This window comes from Gorilla gorilla, chromosome 13 (genome assembly GCF_029281585.2).
Source record: "Gorilla gorilla gorilla isolate KB3781 chromosome 13, NHGRI_mGorGor1-v2.1_pri, whole genome shotgun sequence".
NCBI lineage: Eukaryota > Metazoa > Chordata > Mammalia > Primates > Hominidae > Gorilla > Gorilla gorilla.
In genome coordinates, this window is record NC_073237.2 from 129,798,063 (window position 1) to 129,823,211 (window position 25,149).

The window sequence follows — 25,149 nt, forward strand, 5'->3', positions numbered from 1 at the left end:
GTGTAGCACCCGGTGGGGCAGCTGAGCTGGGGGCACTGGGCGGTGGGGCTAGTGAGAGCCGGGCTCGGTCGCTCGCCTGCGTCCTGGACTCTCGGGCGTTTCCCGCCTTGGGCTGCTCCTTGCTCAGCCTCACAGCGGCTCATCTTCCACATACAGTGGGGAAACTGAGGCCCAGGCACCGGGAGGAGTTCCCGCCAGTTCACTCTGTAGCAGGACGAGCCGCAGACAAGAACCCCTCAGACACCGAATTGTAGAAGGAAAGGGCTTTATTTAGTGGGGAGCATCGGCAGACTCACGTCTCCAAAAACCGAGCTCTCTGAGTGAGCAATTCCTGTCCCTTTTAAGGGCGTACAACCCTAAGGGGGTCTGTGTGAGAGGGTCGTGATCGATTGAGCAAGCAGGGGGTACGTGACTGGGGGCTGCATGCACCGGTAATCAGAACGGAACAGAACAGGACAGGGATTTTCACAATGCTTTTCCATACAATGTCTGAAATCTATAGATAACATAACCGGTTAGGTCAAGGATTGATCTTTAACCAGGCCCAGGGCGCGGCGTCAGGCTGTCTGCCTGTGGATTTTATTTCTGCCTCTTAGTTTTTACTTCTTTATTTGGAAGCAGAAATTGGGCATAAGACAATATGAGGGGTGGTCTCCTCCCTTACCTCCGCCTCCTGGGTTCAAGCGATTCTCCTGCCTCAGCCTCCTGAGTAGCTGGGATTATAGGTGCACGCCACCACGCTCTGCCAATTTTTGTATTTTTAGTAGACCTGGGGTTTCGCCATGTTGGCCAGGCTGTCTTGAACTCCTGACCTCCAGTGATCCATCCGCCTCGGCCTCCCCAAGTGCTGGGATTACAGGTGTGAGCCACCGTGCCCGGCCGGGAGTGGGTAGATTTGATGTGTGTGTGTAACAGGCAGAGGTTGATGGAGTAACAGGGAAGTGAGGCTCCTAGGATTTTGGTCTGAGCAACTGGGTGTGGCCATTTATCATTCCAATAAATGTCTGCGGGGAGCAGGGTGAAGTATGGGGGTGGAGCCATGAGCTCCTTTTCACACTTGCTGAGTTTGAATGGGCCGTCAGTCACCAAGGAGAGACGTCTAATCAGCAGCAGGATATAAGATTCCTAAGCTTAGGGAAGGGTCAGTGCTGGAGATGTAATTTGGAAATCGTCAGCACATAATTAGTGTTGAAACATGAACCTGGGTTAGTTCATCCAAAGAGAGAGTACCAATATAGGGAGTGAAGGGTTAAGACCAGATAGCAGGTGCTGGGGTCTCTCCAGGGGCGAAGCAGCAGAGGAGGCTGAGGGGGAGCAGTCAGTGCAGTGGGAGGAGAGGCGGATGTGAGTGGCATTAGAGAATCCAGGGGGAGAATAAACCACATCAGATGCTGCTGAGAGGCTGAGAAGGACGAGGACAGAGAGATGGGAACCAGATATGGCACTGAGATTGTCAGCAAGTCCAGCGAAAAGGGTTTTCTTTTTTTTGTTTTGAGACGGAGTCTTGCTCTGCTGCCCAGGCCGGAGTGCAGTGGCGTGATATCGGCTCACCACAATCTCCACCTCCTGGGTTCAAGAGATTCTCCTGCCTCAGCCTCCTGAGTAGCTGGAACTACAGGTGCACGCCACCATGCCCAGCTAATTTTTTTTTTTTTTTTGAGACGAAGTTATGCTCTTGTCGCCCAGGCTGGAGTGCAATGGCGCAATCTCGGCTCACCGCAACCTCCACCTCCCGGGTTCAAGTGATTCTTCTGCCTCAGCCTCCCGAGTAGCTGGGATTACAGGCATGCGCCACCATGCCCGGCTAATTTTGTACTTTTAGTAGAGATGGGGTTTCTCCATGTTGGCCAGGCTGGTATGGATCTCCAGACATCAGGTGATCCTCTCTCCTCAGTCTCCCAAAGTGTTGGGATTACAGGCGTGAGCCCCCACACCTAGCCTAATTTTTGTATTTTTGAAAAGAGACGGGGTTTCACTATGCTGGCCAGGCTGATCTCGAACTCCTGACCTCATGATCCGCGTGCCTCGTGATCCACCTGCCTCGGCCTCCCAAAGTGCTGGGATTAAAGGCGTGAGCCACCACACCTGGACTGGGTTTTCTTTTTAAAAAAGGAAAAAAACTTTGTTCCAGCAGTTTGTAAACCAGGGCAATGCAGCCTTCTGTACAAAGGTGCATTCCAGGGAACAAAGAGAACAAAGAAAGAGGTCGTCTTTTGTAGAGAACTTCTTGCCCAGGTTCCCACTTTGGTCCACTTATGCAAATGAGGAAGGCACACCTACTTAGTTCTGATTGGTTAATACTTGCTGAGTTCAGATTGGTCGATGCAGGTCACAGTCGATGGGTTGATTCTGGCGGCATAAACAGGAACAGATAGCTGTGAAACCGTCCCAGAGTTAAGTGAGAGTGGGGGCTTTCCAGGAACGCAGAATGTGTGTGTGACCCTAGTCAGCAAATGGCTGCTAGGTCCTACTTTGAATTTAGGCCCAGTTAGTAACTTGGGATCCATCAAGAAGGATTGGCTCTTTCAGGGTTCACAAAGTTATTGGTGACCTTTTAAAGATCAATTTCAATAGTATGTGGGAATTGAAGGCAAGGAAGTGGAGATAGCCACTGAAAATAATGTTTCCAAGTTCTTAAAGACAGCCAGAAACAGGGCTATGGCAGGAGGACAGTGTCAAGGGAAGGTTGTTGATTGTAATCAAGAGACACCGGAGTGTCTGGGCTTGGTGGCTCATGCCTGTAATCCCAGCACTTTGGGAGGCCGATGCAGTCAGCTCACCTGAGGTCAGGAGTTTGAGACCAGCTTGGCCAACATGGTGAAACCCCACCTCTACTAAAAATACAAAAACTAGCCAGGCGTGATGGCGGGCGCCTGTAATCCCATCCACAAGGGAGGCTGAGGCAGGAGAATCACTTGAACCTGGGTGGCGGAGGTTGCAGTGAGCCGAGATCGTGCCACTGCACTCCAGCCTGGGTGACACAGCAAGAATCTGTCTCAAAAAACAAACAAAAACCAAAAAGAGACAGGAGAGTCATGCATGCCGATGGAATGAGCCAGGTACCATGATCTCGACATCTAAGCATGCCCCCTTCTCCAACAGCCTCCTTACCTTCCTGCATGAAAGCACACCCTTCCCTCCAGTCCCCCATTCCTTTATTCTGCTGTATTTTTCTCCATAACACTTACCACTTTTGAACATACTACATATACAACATGTGTCTGTCTAGCAACTTTGCTGTCTGGCTCTCTTCCCTAGAATTTAAGCTGTGAGAGGCCGAGGCTGCTGTCTGCCTGGCTTGTGGCTGCTTTCCTGGTGTCTAGCACAGAGCCTGGCCTGTTTCAGGGGCTCAGTGAAACATTTGTTGGCTGAAGGAATGAATGAATGGCTCTAGCAGAGGGGCAGAAACTAACGATGCAGGAGGAGAGAGCTGGGAAGGGATCCAGAGCCAGGGCCTGGCAGGAAGTGTAGGTGTGTCCTCCCTGATCGCAGAGGAGGAGAGAGGCTGCACTTTGAGGGGTGGAAAGACAAGGTGAATCCCCCTGCTGGTCATCAGCTTGTGCGGCTCTGTGGCTGTAAGGGGTGTAAAAGAGTGGTTTGGAGCATGTGAAGAGAGTCTTCCAGGAGATGAAGGGGATTGCCAGGCCGTTTGTGATGATGCTGAGATCTGGTGCCGTGCAGCCTGCTTCTGCCACTCTCCTCATCAGGCGTAGGCACAGAGTAGGTGGAGAGTTGAGCCAGAACCACGATGTCTTTGGCACAGCCTCTCATCTGTCAGATGGGAGCGGGGACCCCGGAGAGGGAGTCAGCCGAGGTCCTAGCATTCCTCGTGAACCCCCGTCTGTGGGTTTCTGGTCCAGTGTCCCTTCTCCAGAATAGATGGCTTAGGCCTCCTCTAAGGGGGTGGGCGTGTACATCCGGAGAGCTGTCTGGTGTGCAGGACTGGGCTGCAGGGTACCCTGAACTGCAACCATCTTAGAGCAAGGCCCAGGTTGCAGCAGCAGGAGCTGCAGGCCGCCCACCCTAGCCACGGCCCCTGCCCTGGCAGGAAGCTTCCAAGAGTAAACACTGCCTAATCGTCCCGCCCAGTGAGCGGGCCTGTCCCATTCCATACTGACCAGATTCCCAGTCACCAAGGCCCCCTCTCACTCCGCTCCACTCCGCGGGCTGGCTCTCCTGAGGATGCACCAGCGTCACCCCCGGGCAAGATGCCCTCCCCTCTGTGTGGCTGGAATCCTTGCCTGTGGCTTTCTCCTGGGTTGCTGGGGACCCTCCCATTTCCAGCAGGTGGGCTCATTTGCAGGAGCGGGGGTATTCTGGGAGCCTCTGGGTGGGGTATTCTGAGCTACCTGGGGCGAGGGGAGTGCCAAATAGCTGACTACATCAGCTTTGGGGTTTGCGCTGGGCAGGGGAGTCTGTACTTGGGGCTTTGGGGGATGAAGTGTGCTCACTGAAGAGGGAGTTGGTGTCTCAGTACGACCTGCTCATTCAGTGAAGCTGAACAGACAGATACTAGTTTGTCCCAAACTGTGTAGGTTGCTCTTCTCTGCCTCTCCCTTCCTCTCCCTGTCTCTGATTTCCCCCTCTCCTTCTTGGTTGGCCTCACCCACCTCCTGCCTCCTGTCTCCCTCTTCATCCATCTCTTTTTGTTCTTTTTTCTTTCTCTCTCTGTCTTTTTTTTTTTTTTTTTTTTTAAGACATGGGGTCTTGTTATGTTGCCCCAGCTGGTCTCAGACTCCTGGACTCAAGTGATCCTCCCACCTCGATCTCCCCAAGTGTTAGGATTACAGGCCAGAGCCACTGTGCCCGGCCCCATCCATCTCTTTTTGTCTTGCAGAGTTGTCTTCAGGCTTTGGAGCCACAGGCCGTGTCTTCTTACTTGAGCCCTGGTGCTCCCTTAAAAGGTACTTGTCCTGGTGTCTTCTCTCCCGGGGGGAGTTTCTCAGGACTTTCAAGGGGTATCTCACCACTGAGTCAGTGGTCTGGGATTTTTGGTGGATCTGGAAGGAGAAGGTCAGAGAAGCTGCTGTCACCCCTGTTAATTAACTCTGTTACTTCCTGCCAAGTTGATATAAGCTGGTCTGGGTGTTCCAGCCAGGCCAGGGTTCTCACCCTAGCTTCTGTTAAATATCACAAGGGAACGGTCACCGATTGGCTGGCCCCTCCTGCCCCATGGCCTCTGCTGAGCTGGCTGATTTTCAGGAGCTCTTGTGGTTTCTGACCGTGGGTGTAAATATTTATTCCTTCTGTGGGAAACAAGATAGGTCCTGGCTCAGGCTCCCTCCTAAGGCCACGGATTTCCTTACGATAACGGCCTGTCCCCATTGCCCACAGGCCCAGGTCTGTGACCTTCTCCGGTGCGAGCCCCCTTCCCAGTAGGGCCATTGGCAACTTGACTAATGGCTGACGGGGGCCAGAGGCAGGTGGGCTAGTGGTCAGGGGCAACGGGAGGGCAAGGCCCACTTTGTGACCTGGTTCTTTGTGGTCTAGGCCAGAGGCACACTGACCAGTGCCTGGGGCCACACTGGGGGCTGGATGCAGCCGACGCTGTCTGGGTATCCCATAGCCTGGGTCCTTCCAGCGCTGCCGCTCCTGAAAGGCTGGGAGATCATTGCCCAGGGTCCCTGACCCTCTAAGGGTCAGGTCCTCTCCCCTTGGGAGAGGACAGTGAGGGCTGGCCTGGGCCCCTGCTTCCCAAGAGACCACCGGGCTCCACTCGTGTTCAGTTTCCTGTCGGGGTCCATGATGTTACTTGTGAAACACCTGTGCCCAGAGCAGGGTCCAGGAGGCAGGGCAGGGGCTTTCCCCTTTGGGCAGAGCCACCAGGGCAGTGGGAATCTTGTCTTGATGGGGTGACCCAAAGCACACAATAGCCCAACAGCTCCTCCTGGGCCCTGCCCTTTGCGTGCCTAGTCACTAATGGGGTCCGGCTCTTGGGGTGGGGGTGACACGCAATGTCTTGACTTCGGAAGGTCATCCTTCCAAGACCCGCCAGCCCCTCTCCTGTTAGCTTTCCACTACTTGCTCTTTAGAACCATCGCCCTCTGCTCTCCCTCTCCCCCTCCAGGCCGCCCTCCTTCCCCTGGCTTCCAGAGGCAGAGGCAGAGGCAGAGGCAGAGGCAGAGGCGGGCTGCAGGCGGCATCCTACACCTGGAGCTGCTGGTGGCCGTGGGCCCCGATGTCTTCCAGGCTCACCAGGAGGACACAGAGCGCTACGTGCTCACCAACCTCAACATCGTGAGTGCCCCACGCTGGACTGTGCAGGTCCCCACTGCCAGGGCTGGTGACCAATGTCTGTGGGCTGGTGTATCTGGTAGTCTGAATACAGTGGGTTAAACTCAGGTACAATGGCTCGGGGTTCTTCCTCTTCTCCCTCCCTGCCCTGGGTGGAGGTGGGTGAGGTCCCACACCCTCTCTAGGCTGCATGGTACACGCACACCCTGCAGCCTCTCACTACTCAAGTCCCTTCACCTGGGGCCACCCTCAAGCCTGGCCTCTTCCCCAGTATCCATTTGACCCCCACAAAACTCAGCTAATACAACCCTGGCAAATGGGATGCGGGCTGCTCACACTTTCCTCTGCACCCCGACCCTGCCCTCTCTCCATTCTCTTGTCCCCTGCTCAGAGTGGCGAGGACAGGTCACCCATCTGAAGTCTAAACAGAGACTGCTGGCAAAGGAGATGCCCACCTTCATTTCTTGCTAGCACCTGAATCCCTGCAGCCCCCCTTCACTTGAAAGCTGGGGAAGGGTGGGCAGGGAAGCACTCCCCCACTAGCTGCCGTCTCAGAAAGACAAACAAGGCCAGGCGCGGTGGCTCATGCCTATAATCCCAGCACTTTGGGAGGCCAAGGCGGGTGGATCACCCGAAGTCAGGAGTTCAAGACCAGCCTGGCCAACATGGTGAAACCCCATAGCTACTAAAAATACAAAACTTAGCTGGGCATGGTGGCAGGCGCCTATAATCTGAGAGGAGCCTGCGATCTGAGAGGAGCAGCGTTTGACTGGAATATCCGACTCGTGACCATCTGTGTGCTCTCATCCCCTTGCTTTGGAGTTTGTTTTCCTTGCGTTAGTTGGCCTTCCTGAGCCATGAGCTGAGGAGCAACAGAGGCACGGCTGACTGTGCATCACATTTTAGGAGCCCCCCCGCCCCGCCTGCTTCCCACACATGCTGGTGGAGTAGCCTTTCCAGCTCTTCACACTCCGGGGGCCCCTGGGAGTCAGCAGCTGCCTGGGGCTGGCAATGCCCACCCGACGGGTTACCTCTCTCATCTGCCCTTGCACAGGGGGCAGAACTGCTTCGGGACCCGTCCCTGGGGGCTCAGTTTCGGGTGCACCTGGTGAAGATGGTCATTCTGACAGAGCCCGAGGTAGGCATGGAGCTGGAACTCAGCACGCCATACAGAGCGGGAAGCCCAAGTCATCGCATCTCCATCCTCTTTAACCTCTTGTCCCGGATGCCCCAGGCAGCATGGATCACAGAATGCATTCAGCCAGACAGACCAGCTGCCCTCCCAGCTCTACCCAGCACTCAGCACAGGCTGCCTGACTGCTTCTCTGAGCCTCAGTTGTCTCATCCCTAACACGGGCTAGTCATAGGGTTGTTAGGAGGACTAACTGGGAAACACACTGACCGCAGTCAGCACTGTGCCTGGTTGGGGTGTCCTAAATGCAGGCTTTGCTGTGGATCCGCAGGGTGCTCCAAATATCACAGCCAACCTCACCTCGTCCCTGCTGAGCGTCTGTGGGTGGAGCCGGACCATCAACCCTGAGGACGACACGGATCCTGGCCATGCTGACCTGGTCCTCTATATCACTAGGTAGCCGAGCTTTCTGATGGGTGCTGGCCAGCCAGCCTGGGAAGGCTGCACTCTCAGCCTCCTGCCCTCTGCAAAGGTGACCCCAGGGCAGGCACGTGCCTTGGCACCACCCAAGTGACTGTTTTCTCTCACCGAGGTTTGACCTGGAGTTGCCTGATGGTAACCGGCAGGTGCGGGGCGTCACCCAGCTGGGCGGTGCCTGCTCCCCAACCTGGAGCTGCCTCATTACCGAGGACACTGGCTTCGACCTGGGAGTCACCATCGCCCATGAGATTGGGCACAGGTATGCAGCCCCACCAGCTGTCCCCAGGCTCTGGCAAGGAGCTGACCTGGGTACCCAGGGTGGAGGTGGTCTTGGCAAGCAGTGGGTCCTTGTAGAGTTTCTCCAGAGGAGCCTGTACCCCTCACCCCAACAGACTCAGGTGTGAGGACAGGGGAACCTGATACTGTTTGAGTAAAAGAAACTTTTTTTCCAAAAGACAAGCAAGACACCTTTCGCAGGTAGAAAATAACTTCTGTAGAAAATTCAGGTAAAGAAAGAGCAGGCTGTAAAAATTATCTCAAATCCCACCATTTAGAGATAATGTCTCTTCACATTTTGTATTTAATTTCAGTCTTTTCTTTACATACACACACATATTTCTTATTTGCAAAATTGGGATTTAGTTTGGGTCCCTGAATAAAAGGAAAATTGTGATTATGCTGTGCATTGCTTTGTTACCTGCTATTTCTTTTTCTTTTCTTTTCTTTTCTTTTTTGAGATGAAGTTTCCCTCTTGTTGCCCAGGCTGGAGTGCAGTGACGTGATCTCAGCTCATTGCAACCTCCGCCTCCCGGGTTCAAGTGATTCTCCCGCCTCAGCCTCCCAAGTAGCTGGGATTACAGGCATGTGCCACCACGCCCAGCTAATTTTGTATTTTTAGTAGAGACAGGGTTTCTCCATGTTGACCAGGCTGGTCTCGAACTCCCAACCTCAGGCGATCCACCTGCCTCGGTCTCCCAAAGTGCTGGGATTACAGGCGTGAGCCACTGCATCCAGCCTTTCTTTTTTCTTCCTAGGGTGAGTGCAGGATTTACCTGTTCTTTATGTAATAATATATCCCAAACATTATCCCAGGTCTCTTAGAGGTGTGCACCATAATTTATTTAATCAGTCCCCTCTTCTTGGATGTCTAGGTTGTCTGAACATGTCTTCCTGTTGTGAATGTTATGCATTCTGGTGGGCAAACCTTCACTCTTACCTATAACCATTTACCTAGAGTGATGGGTTTCTTTTCATTTCTTTAGTTTTTTAAGTATGAAAATAATACCCAATTGTTGTAAAAATTCAAACAGTGCAGAGATTTCTAAAGTAAAAAGTGAATTTCCATGTTCCTTGCCCACCAACCCCCACCCGACCCCTTTCAACCCCTCTGAGCCTGGGAGGGTTGAGGCAGGGTTCCTGGGTGTGGGACAAGGCAGGGCTCCTTCTCCCTCAGAGGGAGCATAGTTGCCTTCTGCTCCTGTGATGCAGAAGACGTGAGCCCCCAAACTGGGGCTTAGCCTGGGAGGGTTCTTGGCTTCACCGAGGAAAGAATTCAAGAGGGAGCAGGTGGTGTTAGACAGCAACTTTGATTGATGCGGCAGTGGGCAGAGTGTACAGCCCTGTGACTGTATACAGCACAGCATAGCCCTTTTGAAGCCAGGCTACCCCATAGACACTGTGCCCAAAAGAGCAGCTCAAAGGCAGGGCTGCGGTCCGAGTTATACCCACTTCTAATTATATGCAAATTAAGGGGCCAGATTATGCAGAAATTTCTAGAAAAAGGGCAGTAACTTTTGGGTTTTCGTCATGGAAAAGGGGCAGTAACTTCTGGGTTTTGCCATGGCACACTGGTGGGCGTGTCTTATGGAAAGGGGCTTCCCACCCCTCCCTGTTTTAGCTAGTCCTCTGGTCCAGTGTCCAAGCGGGGCCTCCAGAGTGGAGTCCACCTCCTACCTCACCGGTGCCTGGCCTCTCCCACCCCATTAGGAGTCCTCCATCAGTTCCGCTTTGGGTAAAGCAAGCTCTGTTGTGACAGTTTGGAAACGGTTCACCTTCCTGGCCTCGGAATGCAAACAATGGCCAAGGGCAAGCACGTTTTAACTGAACTTTAAAATCGTGCTTTCCTCACAGTAGGTGAATTTCACGCTCAACACATCCATGTAAACAGTCCCCAGAGCAGCCCTTCAAGGCCCCGGCCAGTCCCTACCTCCCCACAGACTCCTAACACCATGAATTAATGTGGCTTGCACATTTTTAAAGGCTTTTGATATTTATTAGCAAAAGATGCGAGAGCCACCCTGCTGGGCTAGCGCTCCCTTCTGGGGGAAACTGAGGCAGGGCGCACGCGACCCTCTCCACTGCGCCCAGTTAGCAGATGGCGGCGTCAGGGGTCGACCCGGGTCAGAAAACTCACTGGCGCTGCGGCACTAGGGCGCCGGGCCCCTGACTCGCCGACGCCGACCCCGGTCCCGCCCCCGCCCCCGCCCCTGCCGGCCGCCTTAGCGCAACTCCCCGCCCCCCGACCAGCTTCGGCCTGGAGCACGACGGCGCGCCCGGCAGTGGCTGCGGCCCCAGCGGACACGTGATGGCTTCGGACGGCGCCGCGCCCCGCGCCGGCCTCGCCTGGTCCCCCTGCAGCCGCCGGCAGCTGCTGAGCCTGCTCAGGTAGCGGCCGCCCCGCGGCAGGGGCGCGCGAGCCTCCAGCCAGCCCGCTGGGCCGCCCGCGCCACCCCTCCCTACGTCCGTCCCCACCTCTCCCTACGTCCGTCCCCACTCCGCATTCAGCCCTCCTTCCTGTCCTACCCCTCCGTCCTGACCCACTCCTCCGTCCAACCCCGCGCCCACCGCTCCGTCCCACCCCGCTGCGCTCACTCCTCCGCCCACCCCCTGCGCCCACCCCTCCGTCCCAACCCCTGCACCCACCCCCCCGTCCCACCCACCTGTCCCACCCCCTGCACCTCCCCCCGTGTTGTCTCACTCTGCGGCCACCCTTCTGTCCAACCCCTGCGCCCACCGCTCCGTTCCACCCCCTCCCTGCGCCCACCCCTGCGTCCTCCCTCGCCCCCTTGCGCCCACACTTTCTTTCGTTCCAGCCAATCTGGGCACGCACCCCTCCGTCCACCCCCATCCCGCCCCTTGACTCCACATACACTCCCTCGTTCTCTCCCACTTGCCTACACCCACCCCTGCATCCTACTCTCCTCCATCCACCCCTCCATCTCAGCCCCCTGCACCCACCCCGTTCCTGCGCCCACCCTGTTCCTGCACCCACCCCGTTCCTGCGCCCACCCCGTTCCTGCACCCACCCCCTCACTTCACCCCCTTACTCTTCGTCTGCCTCCACCCGCCGCTACCCCTCCGTCCACTCTCCACGCTCCATCAGCCCCACACCCCTATCTCCCCAACCCGCGTACATGTATCTCTGCGTCCCCTTCCCGCCGACCGCACCGCTCCCGGGCCTAACCTGCATCTGCTCCATCCCACTCAGACCCGTCCCTCCGTCGCCGCTCCCTCTGCTGGCCACCCACCTCCGCACCGGCAGGAGCCTTGGTCTTGGTCCCAGCCAAGAGCCGGCTCCTGGTGGGGGGCGCGGGCCGAGAACTCCTGTTCCTACTCACAAAAGGCCACGCTTCCAAACGCTTCCATCCTCGTGCCCACTCCTCCGTCCCGCCTCCTCCCGGTGTACACCCCGGGACTGAGCCGGGCCTGAGCCGAGCCTTGTCGCAGCGCAGGACGGGCGCGCTGCGTGTGGGACCCGCCGCGGCCTCAACCCGGGTCCGCGGGGCACCCGCCGGATGCGCAGCCTGGCCTCTACTACAGCGCCAACGAGCAGTGCCGCGTGGCCTTCGGCCCCAAGGCTGTCGCCTGCACCTTCGCCAGGGAGCACCTGGTGAGTCTGCCGGCGGTGGCCTGGGATTGGCTGTGAGGTCCCTCCGCATCACCCAGCTCACGTCCCCCCAAACGTGCATGGTGAGAACCTGCTGGGTGCCGTGCTAGGCTGAGGTACTAAGCCAGGGCGGCTTAGTTTAATGCTGTCTGTGCCCTCTAGAAATTATTTAAAATGTTTGAACAAAAGCTCCAACATTTTTGTTTGACTGGGCCCCACAAATTATGTAGCTAGTCCTGGGAGGGCCCCTGTGCCCAAGGACTCCTGGCTGAGTGAGGACACCAATCTTAAACAGTTACCAAGGACTTCCCCATCTATTGTGGCTGGAGTCAGCCTGGAGGGCTTCCTGGAGGAAGTGGCCTCCAAACTGAACCCACAGCAGAAGTGGGGCTGGTAGGGGGAGGGGAGATGAAGGAGAGCAGGCACCCCAAAAGACAGACTTCCTCGCAGGATTACGTGGGACATTCATGGGCTCCAGGCACTTTTGCCTTGATGGGCCCCTTCCTCCACAAAAAAATTGAGAATTATATTTTAATATTCTTATACAATGTATAAAGTTTTTTGTGTTACTATAAATACAAGTCTTTTTTTTTCCTTTTTTTTTTTTTTTTTTTTTTGAGACGGGAGTCTCCCTCTCGGCTCACTGCAGGCTCCGCCTGCCAGATTCACACCATTCTCCTGCCTCAGCCTCCCGGGTAGCTGGGACTACAGGCGCCCGCCACCACGCCTGGCTAATTTTTTGTATTTTTAGTAGAGACGGGGTTTCACTGTGTTAGCCAGGATGGTCTCGATCTCCTGACCTCGTGATCCGCCCGCCCTGGCCTCCCAAAGTGCTGGGATTACAGGCATGAGCCACAGCGCCCCGCCAAGTCTTTTTTTTTTCTTCTTTTGAGACAGGGCCTCGTTCTGTTGCCCAGGGTGGAGTGCAGTAGCACAATCATAGCTCACTGTTGCCTCAACTTCTTGGGCACAAGCGATCCTCCCACCTCGGCCTTGGAGTAGCTGGGACTACAGGCACACGCCACAATGCCCAGCTAATTTTTAAATTTTTTGTAGAGATGGGGTCTCCCTTTGTTACCCAGGCTGGTCTAGGACTCCTGGCTTCAAGCAATTCTCCCACCTTGGTGTCCCAAAGCACTGGGATTACAGACACGAGCCACCACCCACGCCTGACCAGCAAATCTATTAATATTATATATTACAACATTAATTTTGACCTGGAGGTTCATTTTTTCTTTTTTTTTTTTTTTTTTTTTGAGACAGAGTCTCCCTCTGTCACCCAGGCTGGAGTGCAGTGGCACAATCTTGGCTTACTGCAACCTCCGCCTCCCAGGTTCAGGCGATTCCCGGGCCTACGCCTCCCGAGTAGCTGGGACTACAGGCATGTGCCACCATGCCCAGCTAAGTTTTGTATTTTTTAGTAGAGACAGGGTTTCATCATGTTGGCCGGGCTGGTCTCTAATTCTGACCTCAGGTGATCCACCCGCCTTGGCCTCCCAAAGTGCTGGGATTACAGGATAAGCCACCACACCCAGCCTAGTTCATTTTTTTCTTCTGATTTTATTTTATTTATTTATTTATTTTGAGATGGAGTCTCGCTCTGTCACCCAGGCTGGAATGCAGTGGTGCGATCTTGGCTCACTGCAAGCTCTGCCTTCAGGGTTCAAGCCATTCTCCTGCATCAGCCTCCCGAATAGCTGGGACTACAGGTGCCTGCCACCACATCCGGCTAATTTTTTGTATTTTTAGTAGAGATGGGGTTTCACTGTGTTAGCCAGGATGGTCTTGATCTCCTGACCTCGTGATTTGCCCGCCTCTGCCTCCCAAATTGCTGGGATTACAGGCGTGAGCCACAGTGCCCGGCCTTTTTTCTTCTGATTTTAAAAGAAATTAGGCCAGGTGTGGTGGCTCACGCCTGTAATCCCAGCACTTTGGGAGGCCAAGGCAGGCGGATCACCTGAGGTCGGGAGTTTGAGACCAGCCTGACCAACATGGAGAAATGCCATCTGTGCTAAAAATACAAAAAATTAGCCGGACGTGGTGGCGCATGCCTATAATCCCAGCTACTCGGAAGGCTGAGGTAGGAGAATTGCTTGAACCCAGGAGGCAGAGGTTGAGGTGAGCCAAGATCGCGCCATTGCCCTCCAGCCTGGGCAACAAGAGCGAAACTGTCTCAAAAAAAAAAAAAAAGAAAGAAAAAGAAATTAAAACATTTGCCTCTTGAGCTTCAAGTCAGTGACAAGTTAAGAAGGAAAAAAAGAAAAAAGACACAAAAAACACATTTCCATGGGCCCCCAAAAGTGTGACAGGACCTGGTCATGGTCCCGGTTCCCCATCGATGGGTCAGTCATGCCTTGTCCTCTGAGGGCACCAGTGCCCACAGCGCAGAGTGTTGGCTGTGTCAGTGTGTCCTGCGGTCTGGGAGGGACAGTTAAGGTTCGACACTGGCCTGGAAGGCCCTGGTGGCCCCTGAGCTCGCCACCTGTCCACCCTTCTAGGATATGTGCCAGGCCCTCTCCTGCCACACAGACCCGCTGGACCAAAGCAGCTGCAGCCGCCTCCTCGTTCCTCTCCTGGATGGGACAGAATGTGGCGTGGAGAAGGTCAGAGCCAAGAGTGAATGAGTGGGCTCCTGTGAGCACATGCACGTGGGTGCCTCCAGCCAGGCCGCCCTATTCCTAGGTCGGGAGGCAGGACCAGTATGGGGCAGAGAGTCTTGGAGTTGGCCTTGGGGACTGTCCTTTGGATTGGTGGTCTGACCTCTTTCCTTTAGCATTTGCTCCCATGCAGAATGGGAATGTGGGCTGCCTGTTTGTATGGGGGGTGCCCATGGGTGTGGGGTTCCTTTGGGTGGGGTCCCTGTGTGAAGGTCCTTGTGGATATGGGGTGTCTCGGGGGGGGAATCCCTGTGTAAGGGGTCCCTGTGAGTGTAGAGTCCCTGTGGGTGGGGTCCTTACGTGTGTGTTGGAGGATCCCTGTGTGTTGAGGGGTCCCTGGGGGGTTCTGTGTGTATGTTGGGGGGTCTCTGGGTGTTGGAGGATCCCTGTGGGTCTGGGGGATCCATGTGGCTGGGGTACCTGTGTGTTGGGGGTCTCTGTGTGTGTTGGAGATCCCTGTGTGTTGGGGGATCCCTATGGGTGAGTTCCTTGTGTGTGTTTGGGGGTTGCTGTGGGTAGGGTCCCTGTGTGTGCTGGGGATCCCTGAGGATGTTGGGGGACTCTCTGTGTGTGTTGGGAGTCCTGTGGTGGGGTCACTGTGGGATGGGAGATGAAGCCATCCTTGCCTTGCAGTGGTGCTCCAAGGGTCGCTGCCGCTCGCTGGTGGAGCTGACCCCCATAGCAGCAGTGCATGGGCGCTGGTCTAGCTGGGGTCCCCATAGTCCTTGCTCCCGCTCCTGCGGAGGAGGTGTGGTCACCAGGAGGCGGCAGTGCAACAACCCCAGGTACCGCAGGGAGGGTGCTTTTCTGTCAGGGAGTGTGGCCATACCACAGTCCCTAGTTGAAGGCAGTGGTCACCCTCCTGTCTCACCCTCCTGTCTCCTGGGCATTTTCAGACCTGCCTTTGGGGGGCGTGCATGTGTTGGTGCTGACCTCCAGGCCGAGATGTGCAACACTCAGGTAGGCCTGCTTCCTGGGGTAGGAGGGGGCAGCTGGTGGCACCGGGCCCTGGGGGAGCCAAAGTGACCATCTGTGGTTCACACCAGGACACATTTGAGAAGGACATTGGGGCCAGGTGAGGTGGCTTATGCCTGTAATCCCAACACTTCGGGAGGCCAAGGCAGGTGGATCACCTGAGATCAGGGGTTCAAGACCAGTCTGGCCAACATGGTGAAATCTCGTCTCTACAGAAAATACAAAAATTAGCCGGGTGTGGTGGTGGGCGCCTGTAGTCCCAGCTACTCAGGAAGCTGAGGCAGGAGAATCACTTGAACCCAGGAGGTGGAGGTTGCAGTGAGCTGAGATTGGGCCATTGCACTCCAGCCTGGGCGACAGAGTGAGACTCTGTCTCAAAAAAAATATAAAAATTAAAAAAGAGAGAGAAGGACATTGGGACCCCAGTTCGTAAACCAGGCCAGTCCTGCTGATGCCCACAGAACCCCTGAAGCGTCCCGCCTCCCTCCCTGAGTGCCACTTTGCCCTCCAGAGCGCATCTCTGCAGGGAGAACCTCCCCACTAGGAATACAGTGCGCTGCTGCATGCCTGCAAAGGAATTTTTTTTTATATTATTTTTATTTTTTTAGACAGAGTCTCTCCCTGTCACCCAGGCTGGAGTGCAGTGGTGCTATCTCAGCTCACTGCAACCTCCGCCTCCCAGGTTCAAGCGATTCTCCTGCCTCAGTCTCCTGAGTAGCTGGGACTACAGGCGCCCGCCACCACACCCGGCTAATTTTTTGTATTTTTAGTAGAGACGGGTTTCACCGTGTTAGCCAGGATGGCCTTGATCTCCTGACCTCGTGATCCACCTGCCTCAGCCTCCCAAAGTGCTGGGATTACAGGTGTGAGCCACTGCACCTGGCCGAAGGAGTCTTTTATTTACAAATTGAGGTGACATTCATGTAGCATGAAATCAAGCATTTTAAAGTAGCAACTCGGTGGCCTTTAGTACACTCACAAGGTTGGGCAAGTACTGCCTCTGTCTAGTTTCAGAACGTTTCCAGTACTCTGGAGTACTCTGGAGTGACCCCATGTGGTAGGCTGTCATTCCCCATTTCTCCTCCGCCACTCGGCGGCCATTGGTTTCCCTTCTGTCTCTGTGGATTGACCTGTTCTAGACATGCCACGTACCTGAGGCCAGACAACAGGTGTGCTTCCTGCCTGCCTTCCTCCCCCAGCGGCACGTCCCCAAGGCTCACCTGTGTCGTAGCCTGTGTCAGCGCCTCATTCCTCTTTCTGGCTGAATCATATTCCACTGCAGGGATAGACCACATTTTCGTCCAGTCATCTGCTGATGGACATCTGAGGTGTTTTCACCTTTTGGCTCCAGAGCCGCTGCGAATGTGCTTGTACATGTTTGAATCCCTGTTTTCAATTCTTTTGGCAGTATGCTGAAGAGCGGAGTTACTGGATCGTATGGGAATTGTATGTTTGACTTTTTTTTTTTCTGAGTCAGAGTCTTGCTCTGTTGCCAGGCTGGAGTGCAGTGGTGCAATCTCAGCTCACTGCAACCTTCGCCTCCTGGGTTCAAGCGATTCCCCTGCCTCACCTTCCGGAGTAGCTGGGATTACAGGCACGCGCCACCACGCCTGGCTAATTTTTTGTATTTTTAGTAGAGATGGAGTTTCCACCATGTCAGCCAGGATGGTCTGGATCTCCTGACCTCAGGTAATCTGCCCGCCTCGGCCTCCCAAAGTGTTGGGATTACAGGCGTGAGCCACCGCTCCCGGCCTATGTTTGACTTTTTTTTTCTTATTTTTTCCTTTATTTATTTATTTATTTTTTTTAGAGACGGAGTCTCGCTCTGTCGCCCAAGCTGGAGTGCGGTGGCGCGATCTTGGCTCACTCTAAGCTCCGCCTCCCGGGTTCACCCCATTCTCCTGCCTCAGCTTCCCGAATAGCTGGGACTACAGGCGCCCGCCACCATGCCCGGCTAATTTTTTTTTGTATTTTTAGTAGAGGCGGGGTTTCACCATGTTAGCCAGGATGGTCTTGATCTCCTGACCTCGTGATCCGCCTGCCTCGGCCTCCCAAAGGGCTGAGATTACAGGCGTGAGCCACCGCGCCCAGCCTGTTTGGCTTTTAAAGAAACTGCCAAACCGTTTTCCACAGTGCCTGAACTGTTTCACATTCCCACCAGCATTGCGCGAGGGTTCCAGTTTCCCCACATCTGCTGCAGCACTTGCTGTTTTTTGTTGTTGTTTTTTCTTTTCTCTTCTTTTTCTTTTATTTTTTAATTGAGATGGGGTTTTGTCATGTTGGCCAGGCTGGTCTTGAACTCCGACCCCAGGTGATCCGCCCACCTCAGCCTCCCAAAGTGCTGGGATTACATGCGTGAGACGTGGCGCCCGGCCTGTTTTCTGTTTTTTGATTTTGGCCATCTTGGTGGTATGAAATGGTGGAAAGATTCTTTTTACATTGAGTTAAATTCTGTCCCCTGCTTCGATGGCCCTGGGTGTGGGTTTGTCCCTGGCTGTATTACAGTTCTGCATGTGGTGAGACCCTCCCTTTCCTCCTTCTCCAAATGGACCACCAAGACCTCCCCAGACCATGAGGGGAGGGTCTTTGGCTGGAGCACAGGGTGGTGGGATTTCGTGGAGGCAGTGTGGTCAGTGTGGCTGTCCAGGGAGTCAACTCCGATTATCTTCTGTCAGCCCATAAAAGTCCAAGATGCCTGCCTGAGTGCAGAGGCTTCGGTGGTGAGGTCTTTGCTCCATGCTTTGGTTACCTGCCTCTAGGTGCACTACCTAAAGAATACACATCCCCGTCCCTGTTTTATTGAGTTCAGGCCTTGGAAGCAGAGGCTCTGAGCGTAATGCTCTTTCCTGGCTTTCTTCTTCGTTGCTGCCCTGTGTTCTTTACAGATTCCCCGGGGTTTTCCCATCAATAGAGAGAGGCAGGCACTTTTGTCACCCCAGTTTACAGAGCAGGGAGCCGAGGCACGGCCTGGAGCTGAGGCCACACCCACATCTTGATCCCGTACTGTAGGGTGCCATGCAGTCTCCCAGTGACAACACCCGCCCCCCGCCCCACCGCCATCCCCCTCCTCTGCCTGTCCTCTGCCTCCTCCTGGCCAGGCCTGCGAGAAGACCCAGCTGGAGTTCATGTCGGAACAGTGCGCCAGGACCGACGGCCAGCCGCTGCGCTCCTCCCCTGGCGGTGCCTCCTTCTACCACTGGGGTGCTGCTGTACCACACAGCCAAGGTGGGGCCTGCGGAGTGTGGGGTTGGGGGAGGAGCCAGCCCTGGAGACCCTCGGACAGGGCAGAGTCATAGGGGGGTTGGCCTACTATCCCTCCAGCACTGGGAAAAGTGATTCAGGCTCTGGCATCCCACAGACCATGGATCACATAGTGGCCAGGCCTCGCTGGTAGATCAGGCACTGACATCCCATCTCTGAGTCTCAATTTCCCATCTGTGAAATGGAGATAATAGCAGTAGGTCCCTCCCTGGGCGCTACAAGGATTCAGGGAGATAATCGGAAAATGCCAAGTGTGTTCCTTGGTTCATGATACTTTTTTTTTGAGACAGAGTCTTGCTCTGTTGCCCAGGCTGGAGTGCAGTGGCATAATCTCAGCTCACTGTAACCTCCGCCTCTGGGATTCAAGGGATTCTTGCCCCTCAGCCTCTTGAGTAGCTGGAACTACAGGCTTGCACCACCACGCTGGCTAATTTTTTTGTATTTTTAGTAGAGATGGGGTTTCGCCATGTTGGTTAGGCTGGTTTCGAACTCCTGACGTCAGGTGATCTGCCTGCCTCGGCTTCCCAAAGTTCTGGGATTACAGGCATGAACCATTGCACCCAGCCTTGGTTCCTAATTCAATACCATTAGTTATTAGATTAGATTAGGACTGTGATTAGGATTATTGCCTTAGGAGGTAGGATGTGGGGAAGATAGAAACCCTTGCCCCAGATGCAAAGGATGAAGCTGGGTGGGGGCTGGGGGGCTTGCCCCTCCTGCTCGGTTCAGGACCCCCTTTTTCACTCTGCCCTCCCAGGGGATGCTCTGTGCAGACACATGTGCCGGGCCATTGGCGAGAGCTTCATCATGAAGCGTGGAGACAGCTTCCTCGATGGGACCCGGTGTATGCCAAGTGGCCCCCGGGAGGACGGGACCCTGAGCCTGTGCGTGTCGGGCAGCTGCAGGGTAGGCGTGTGTGGACATTGGCGATGGCCCTGGGGCCTACCTGTCCTATTGGAAGGCTCCTGGGGGCAGGTCGGTGGGTGCTGGCCCTGATGGAGCTGCAGTGCAGTCTGCAGGGGAGTAGTGCTGGGGAAAAGGATCTGGACTTGGAGTCAGCCTGGGTTAAGGGCTGCAGTGTGACCTTGGGCAAGTCACTGAGCCCTCTAAGCTTGCTTCCTGTGTAGATGGTGGGGTGCTACAGAAGTGTTGCTGGCTTTGTGGATCCCAGAATCTCAGAGCTGGCAGGGCTGCAGTGTCATTGAGGCCAGCACCCTCCAGTGACACTGGCCCTCTGTCCTTCCCTTTGCATAGACATTTGGCTGTGACGGCAGGATGGACTCCCAGCAGGTATGGGACAGGTGCCAGGTGTGTGGTGGGGACAACAGCACGTGCAGCCCACGGAAGGGCTCTTTCACAGCTGGCAGAGCGAGAGGTAGGCGGCCTCCCTCGGGGCAGAGGCTGGGCTTCCCCCAGCCTCCAAGACGGCCACAGCCCGGAGCGTTGGTGCAGGGGCTGCTCAGGTCACAGGGCCTGCACACTCACTCAGCCCTGGATGCCTCCTGTGGTGTCAGCATCTCCCTCTTCCACTTTGCCACCCTCCTATGGCAGGCTCAGGTTTTGGCCTTGATGCTGCTGGGACTGTGGTGCCTCAGTAATGGCCACTCACTGGAGCTGTGCTGCAAAAAGAAATACAGACACTGGCCGGGTGCGGTGGCTCACGCCTGTACTCCCGGCACTTTGGGAGGCTGAGGCGGGCGGATCACCTGTAGTTGGGAGTTCAAGACCGGCCTGGCCAGGGCATGGTGGTGGGCGCCTGTAGTCCTGGCTACTCAGGAGGCTGAGGCAGGAGAATCGCTTGAACCCGGGAGGCAGAGGTTGCAGTGAGCCGAGATCCCTCTGCACTCCAGCCTGGGCAACAGAGTGAGACACTGTCTCAAAAAAAAAAAAAAAAAAAAAAAAGTACGGACATTGTGCATTCTGTGGCAGCTACCCTCTTCTCTCCTGCTCAAGAAATCCCACTGAGAGGGACACAAGTGAATGAGAGGGATGGTAGTTACATTTGGAAAATCTTTGACTTTGGTGTATATATGAGGTCAAAAATCATTTGCAAATGCCAGTGCTTCTATGGAGAGCAGAGACTTGAGCCCTGCCTCCCTCTGGCATGCCCCACTGTGCTGGAGAACCTTGGCCCCGGTCCCTTCTCCCAGCCAGGGCAGAGCCTTGGCAGGTGGTCCTCCAGCCTGCTTTTAATTGCCCCCATGACAGGGGACTCACTGCTGCTGGAGCCAGCCCCATGGCATTGTTCAATTTTTCCCGACCAGCTAAGATCAGCTCCCTTTGTGGTGTGGTGGCCGTGAGGTCCATGCATCTCTCCTTCTTTTCTTCTTTCTAGAATATGTCACATTTCTGACAGTTACCCCCAACCTGACCAGTGTCTACATTGCCAACCACAGGCCTCTCTTCACACACTTGGGTGAGTTGACTGGAGGACTCCCACCCAGTTAGCTAGACTGCAAAGGTGCAGAGCACTGTCGCCAAGATGCCCTCACTTCTGACATCACCCGCAAGTTCAGGGGGTTCCCCAAACCACCCTCAGGCTTGATAGTTGACTAGGAAGACTCCCAGAGTTCACTGAGAGCTGTGGCACATGGCTGCGGCTCCTTCCAGAAGAACACAGGTTAGAATTGTCCAAGGGAAGAGATATAGGCAGAGTCTGGGAGGGTCCAAACAGGAGGCCTGATGTTTCAGGGATGTGACACCCTTCTAGCATTGGAGCGTGGCCATACGCATGGAGTATTGCCCACACAGAAAGCCCACTGAGTGGGAGTTGAGAGTTTTTCCTGGGGTTTGAGTGCAAAGACATGATTGACTAATTGGCCAGGTGGATACTCTCAGTCTCTTGGTGACCCAAAGCCCCTATCCTAAATCACATAGTTGGTCTTTCTGGTACAGCCAGCCCCTGCCCTAAAGGAGGACACTTCTGCCTGGTGTGACCCGTGTTTCCTCTTGGAAGCCAACAGCAAAAGCCGGACTTCTCTTTGGGCAAGGCCTGCTTCTTTGCTATTGAGGGCCACAGTGGGTCTTTCTGGAGTGTGCCTGCACCTAACCTTTGAAGCCTTGGTTGCCGGCACTTGCCATGGGGTCCCTGAGCCCTGAGCCTGTTGAGTTCTGTGCGTGAGTGCACTTGGTCATGGCACTCACCACGTTGTGGAAAGAGGCCCAGAGCCTCTGCTGTGGGGAAGCCTCTGGCTCAGATGCCTGTGGCTCCTTAGAGGAGGGCTGGGGACCCCGGGAGGGAGAGTCACTGACATGTGCCTGTGAGGAGGATGGGTGCTCAGCTCCACACGGCTAACAGGGCTGGTTCCCTGACAGCGGTGAGGATCGGAGGGCGCTACGTCGTGGCTGGGAAGATGAGCATCTCCCCTAACACCACCTACCCCTCCCTCCTGGAGGATGGTCGTGTCGAGTACAGAGTGGCCCTCACCGAGGACCGGCTGCCCCGCCTGGAGGAGATCCGCATCTGGGGACCCCTCCAGGAAGATGCTGACATCCAGGTCAGCAGGAGAGCCTGGGGGAGGCCAGTGGGGGCTTCTTCTTGGGGGCTATGGCTGCTTGCTCGTTTGTCCATCCATCCATTCCCTGATTCGTTCGTTTATTCATTCAGCGGTCACTTACAGGGGACCCACTATGTGTTGGGCCCTGTGCTCGGCAAAATGTAGCTAGCTCCTCCAGGGGCTTAGGGTCCCACAAATATCCAAATGTGCCTGTGCCCAGAGCCCGTGGGAGAAGGCCCTGCAGTTCTGGGATCAGGTAAGGTTGGAGGGCCCAATGCAGGGGTCCAGGGCTCCCTGGGAAAGAGTGATGGAGCTGAGGTGTCAGATGAGCAGATGTTGCTGGGCCAAGCAGGGAAGGAAGCGTATGGCTGAGGGAACAGTGTCAGTGTGGGAGGGATGAAGGAAGGTCCTACTGTGTGGGTTTGTGGGGAGATGAAGGCATGGACGCAGGTGCAGTGGCATCTGGGGAGTAGGCCTTGGTGCTGAGGAAGCTGAGAACAGATGCTGGCTCTCACTGCTTCTTTGGTGCAGTGTGTGTGTGAACTGGAAGGCCTTGTTCAGGCGTGTCCTCAGTGACGTGTGCTCGCCCATGTATGTCCCCATTGGTGCTTCGCTGAGGAAGGCACGTGGAGGGTGGAGAGACATAAGCGCAGGCTGAAACAGACCTGAGAACCTTGGGAGAGGGGCCCAGTCTCAGCGGCCGGAGCAGCGTCCTCTGCCCCTACAGCAGCCAGAGACAGCAGGGCCTCCCACAGATCAGGCCAGGCCGGGCCAAAGCAAGCCCCTGTGAGCGGCTTATCCCTTCTCTTCCCCGATATGGGTCCCTTCCTCCCCTCCCCTTGCCTGGGACATTGTCTCCAGATGCTGGCTGCCGAGTGGCTCTCCCATCATCCTCTGCAGTGTGTAAAAAAGCAGATTCCCGAGTCCTCTGCATATTCCCTGAATCAGGACTTCCCTGTGTTGGGCCTGAGAAACCGCACCGTAACCAGCACAGGCTTGCGGCACTGGCCAGATGTGGGCATCGAGGGGGCAGGTGCGGAATGTCACCTCGCCCTGGGCTCTGGCCTCCAGGCTGCCTCTTTCTTGGGCTGGTCTTGGGCACAGGACCCAGTTACCCTCCTGAAGAGCCTTAGGCCCAGGAACCTGCTGAAATTCTTCCTAGTGCTCTCCGGGCCAGTCCCAAGCCAGTAGCCGGCCACAGGTCCCCAGGGATCCAGTTTCTTCCTGCCGACCCTACGGGCCTCAGCTCTGGCTCCAGAAGCACTTTCTGTGCTGGCCCTGCCCTAGCCCTTCTTGGGCTCCTTAGCCCAGCGTAAGGTGGGCCTGCCTCCTCCACTGCACTTTATCTTCTACCCAGCCAGCTTAGGGAACCTTCTATGTGCTGCCCAAATACCCTATCCCGTAACCCACCAATGACTTGGTAATTACCTCCCCCAGCCCTCTATCCCAACCCACTGAGAGCTCCTTGCAGCTCAGCCAGTGTCCTGTGCACTGTGCTATCCCCAGAGCCTGGTACAGGTCAGTGTTGGTGATTGCTTGCCGTTATTTTTGTCTTTGTTGTTTTTTGAGAGAGGGTCTCACTGTTGCCCAGGCTGGAGTGCTATGTTGCCCAGGCTGCTCTGAAACTCCTGGGCTCAAGTGATCTGCCTGCCTCAGGCTCCCAAAGTTTTGAGTTTACAGGCATGAGCTACCGTGCCTGGCCAGTGATTGCTTGCTGAACGAAAGATTATAGGGATGCCAGAAGAAGTTGGAAGGCTTCCCAGGGGAGGTGGCCATGACAGTGACCCTCAGGGAACCCACTGGACAAGGCCTGAAGCTCTTTGTCTGCAGGTTTACAGGCGGTATGGCGAGGAGTATGGCAACCTCACCCGCCCAGACATCACCTTCACCTACTTCCAGCCTAAGCCACGGCAGGCCTGGGTGTGGGCCGCTGTGCGTGGGCCCTGCTCGGTGAGCTGTGGGGCAGGTGAGACCTGGGGAAGGCTCATCCACAGCATGGCTTGCCCCTGCAGGGAGGCGGCCTAGCCCTCCCTCTTCCCTCCCAGGGCTGCGCTGGGTAAACTACAGCTGCCTGGACCAGGCCAGGAAGGAGTTGGTGGAGACTGTCCAGTGCCAAGGGAGCCAGCAGCCACCAGCGTGGCCAGAGGCCTGCGTGCTCGAACCCTGCCCTCCGTAGTGAGTGTGGTGCTGTCTGCGCAGCTCCAAGGGGGAGAGAGGGTTCCGCTGGGGCTGCTGGGCTCTGTCCCTGGCCTATGGGGCCCATGTGGCAGGGCCGGGCTGAGCTGCTCCTGTGCAGGCTCTCATTACCCCTGCCCACAGCCCTGCAAGGGGGGCTCTGTGAGTGCCCCTATTCTGCAGGTGAGGACACTGAGGCTTGGGGCAGACATGGTGACAATGTCAGCCCAGTGGGACCCACACCTGCTGCCACCTTGTCTGGGCCACCGAGGCATCTCTTGAGCTCAGGTGCTCATGGTGAGATGGAGGTGATTGCCTACCTGGAGGGTTGTAGGGAGACTTGGGGAGCTCCTGGTGCAAAGCCCCTGGCTGTCACCACACCTGACGGGGCACACTGTTAGGGACAAGGCCATCCCTGCTGGGTGCAGGACAGGGCAGCTGCTCACCAGCCTGTGATTTGGGTGTCCTCAGGCTCAGCCGTCTGGCAGCCTGGGAACACCTGGAGAGGCTAGGCTGGCCGTAGTGCCCATTGCTTGTCCTAGACCGGGGGAGTACGTCAGCACCTGCCACCCCATCACCCCAGGCCAGCCTGGGACCTGGCCAGGGTCCCGACACTCTGTCTCCTTCCTCAGCTGGGCGGTGGGAGACTTCGGCCCGTGCAGCGCCTCCTGTGGGGGTGGCCTGCGGGAGCGGCCAGTGCGCTGCGTGGAGGCCCAGGGCAGCCTCCTGAAGACATTGCCCCCAGCCCGGTGCAGAGCAGGGGCCCAGCAGCCAGCTGTGGTGCTGGAAACCTGCAACCCCCAGCCCTGCCCTGCCAGGTGAGCCCAGGGCTAGGTGGGGCTGGGAGAGGGC

At 55.9% G+C, this 25,149-nt stretch overlaps 1 protein-coding gene across 3 annotated transcripts in view; it reads left to right on the forward strand.

The window, feature by feature from the left end:
- Positions 1–25: 25 nt before the first annotated feature.
- Positions 26–25,149, forward strand: part of ADAMTS13 (ADAM metallopeptidase with thrombospondin type 1 motif 13) — a 41,220-nt gene continuing 16,096 nt past the window's right edge. For 2 of the 3 annotated variants that reach the window (XM_031014871.3, XM_063696842.1), the window contains exons 1-19: positions 26–4,287; positions 4,838–4,904; positions 6,068–6,237; positions 7,289–7,372; positions 7,698–7,822; positions 7,959–8,105; positions 10,373–10,510; positions 11,573–11,735; positions 14,231–14,335; positions 15,023–15,174; positions 15,286–15,349; positions 18,463–18,589; positions 19,383–19,531; positions 19,880–20,000; positions 20,961–21,041; positions 21,941–22,122; positions 23,953–24,088; positions 24,168–24,297; positions 24,930–25,115. In XM_031014871.3, the coding sequence (XP_030870731.3) occupies positions 4,183–4,287; positions 4,838–4,904; positions 6,068–6,237; positions 7,289–7,372; positions 7,698–7,822; positions 7,959–8,105; positions 10,373–10,510; positions 11,573–11,735; positions 14,231–14,335; positions 15,023–15,174; positions 15,286–15,349; positions 18,463–18,589; positions 19,383–19,531; positions 19,880–20,000; positions 20,961–21,041; positions 21,941–22,122; positions 23,953–24,088; positions 24,168–24,297; positions 24,930–25,115 (2,432 nt within the window). In that variant the 5' untranslated portion in view covers positions 26–4,182. The remainder of the gene's footprint in view (positions 4,288–4,837; positions 4,905–6,067; positions 6,238–7,288; positions 7,373–7,697; positions 7,823–7,958; positions 8,106–10,372; positions 10,511–11,572; positions 11,736–14,230; positions 14,336–15,022; positions 15,175–15,285; positions 15,350–18,462; positions 18,590–19,382; positions 19,532–19,879; positions 20,001–20,960; positions 21,042–21,940; positions 22,123–23,952; positions 24,089–24,167; positions 24,298–24,929; positions 25,116–25,149) is intronic. The other variant, XM_063696841.1, reaches the window with a different exon arrangement.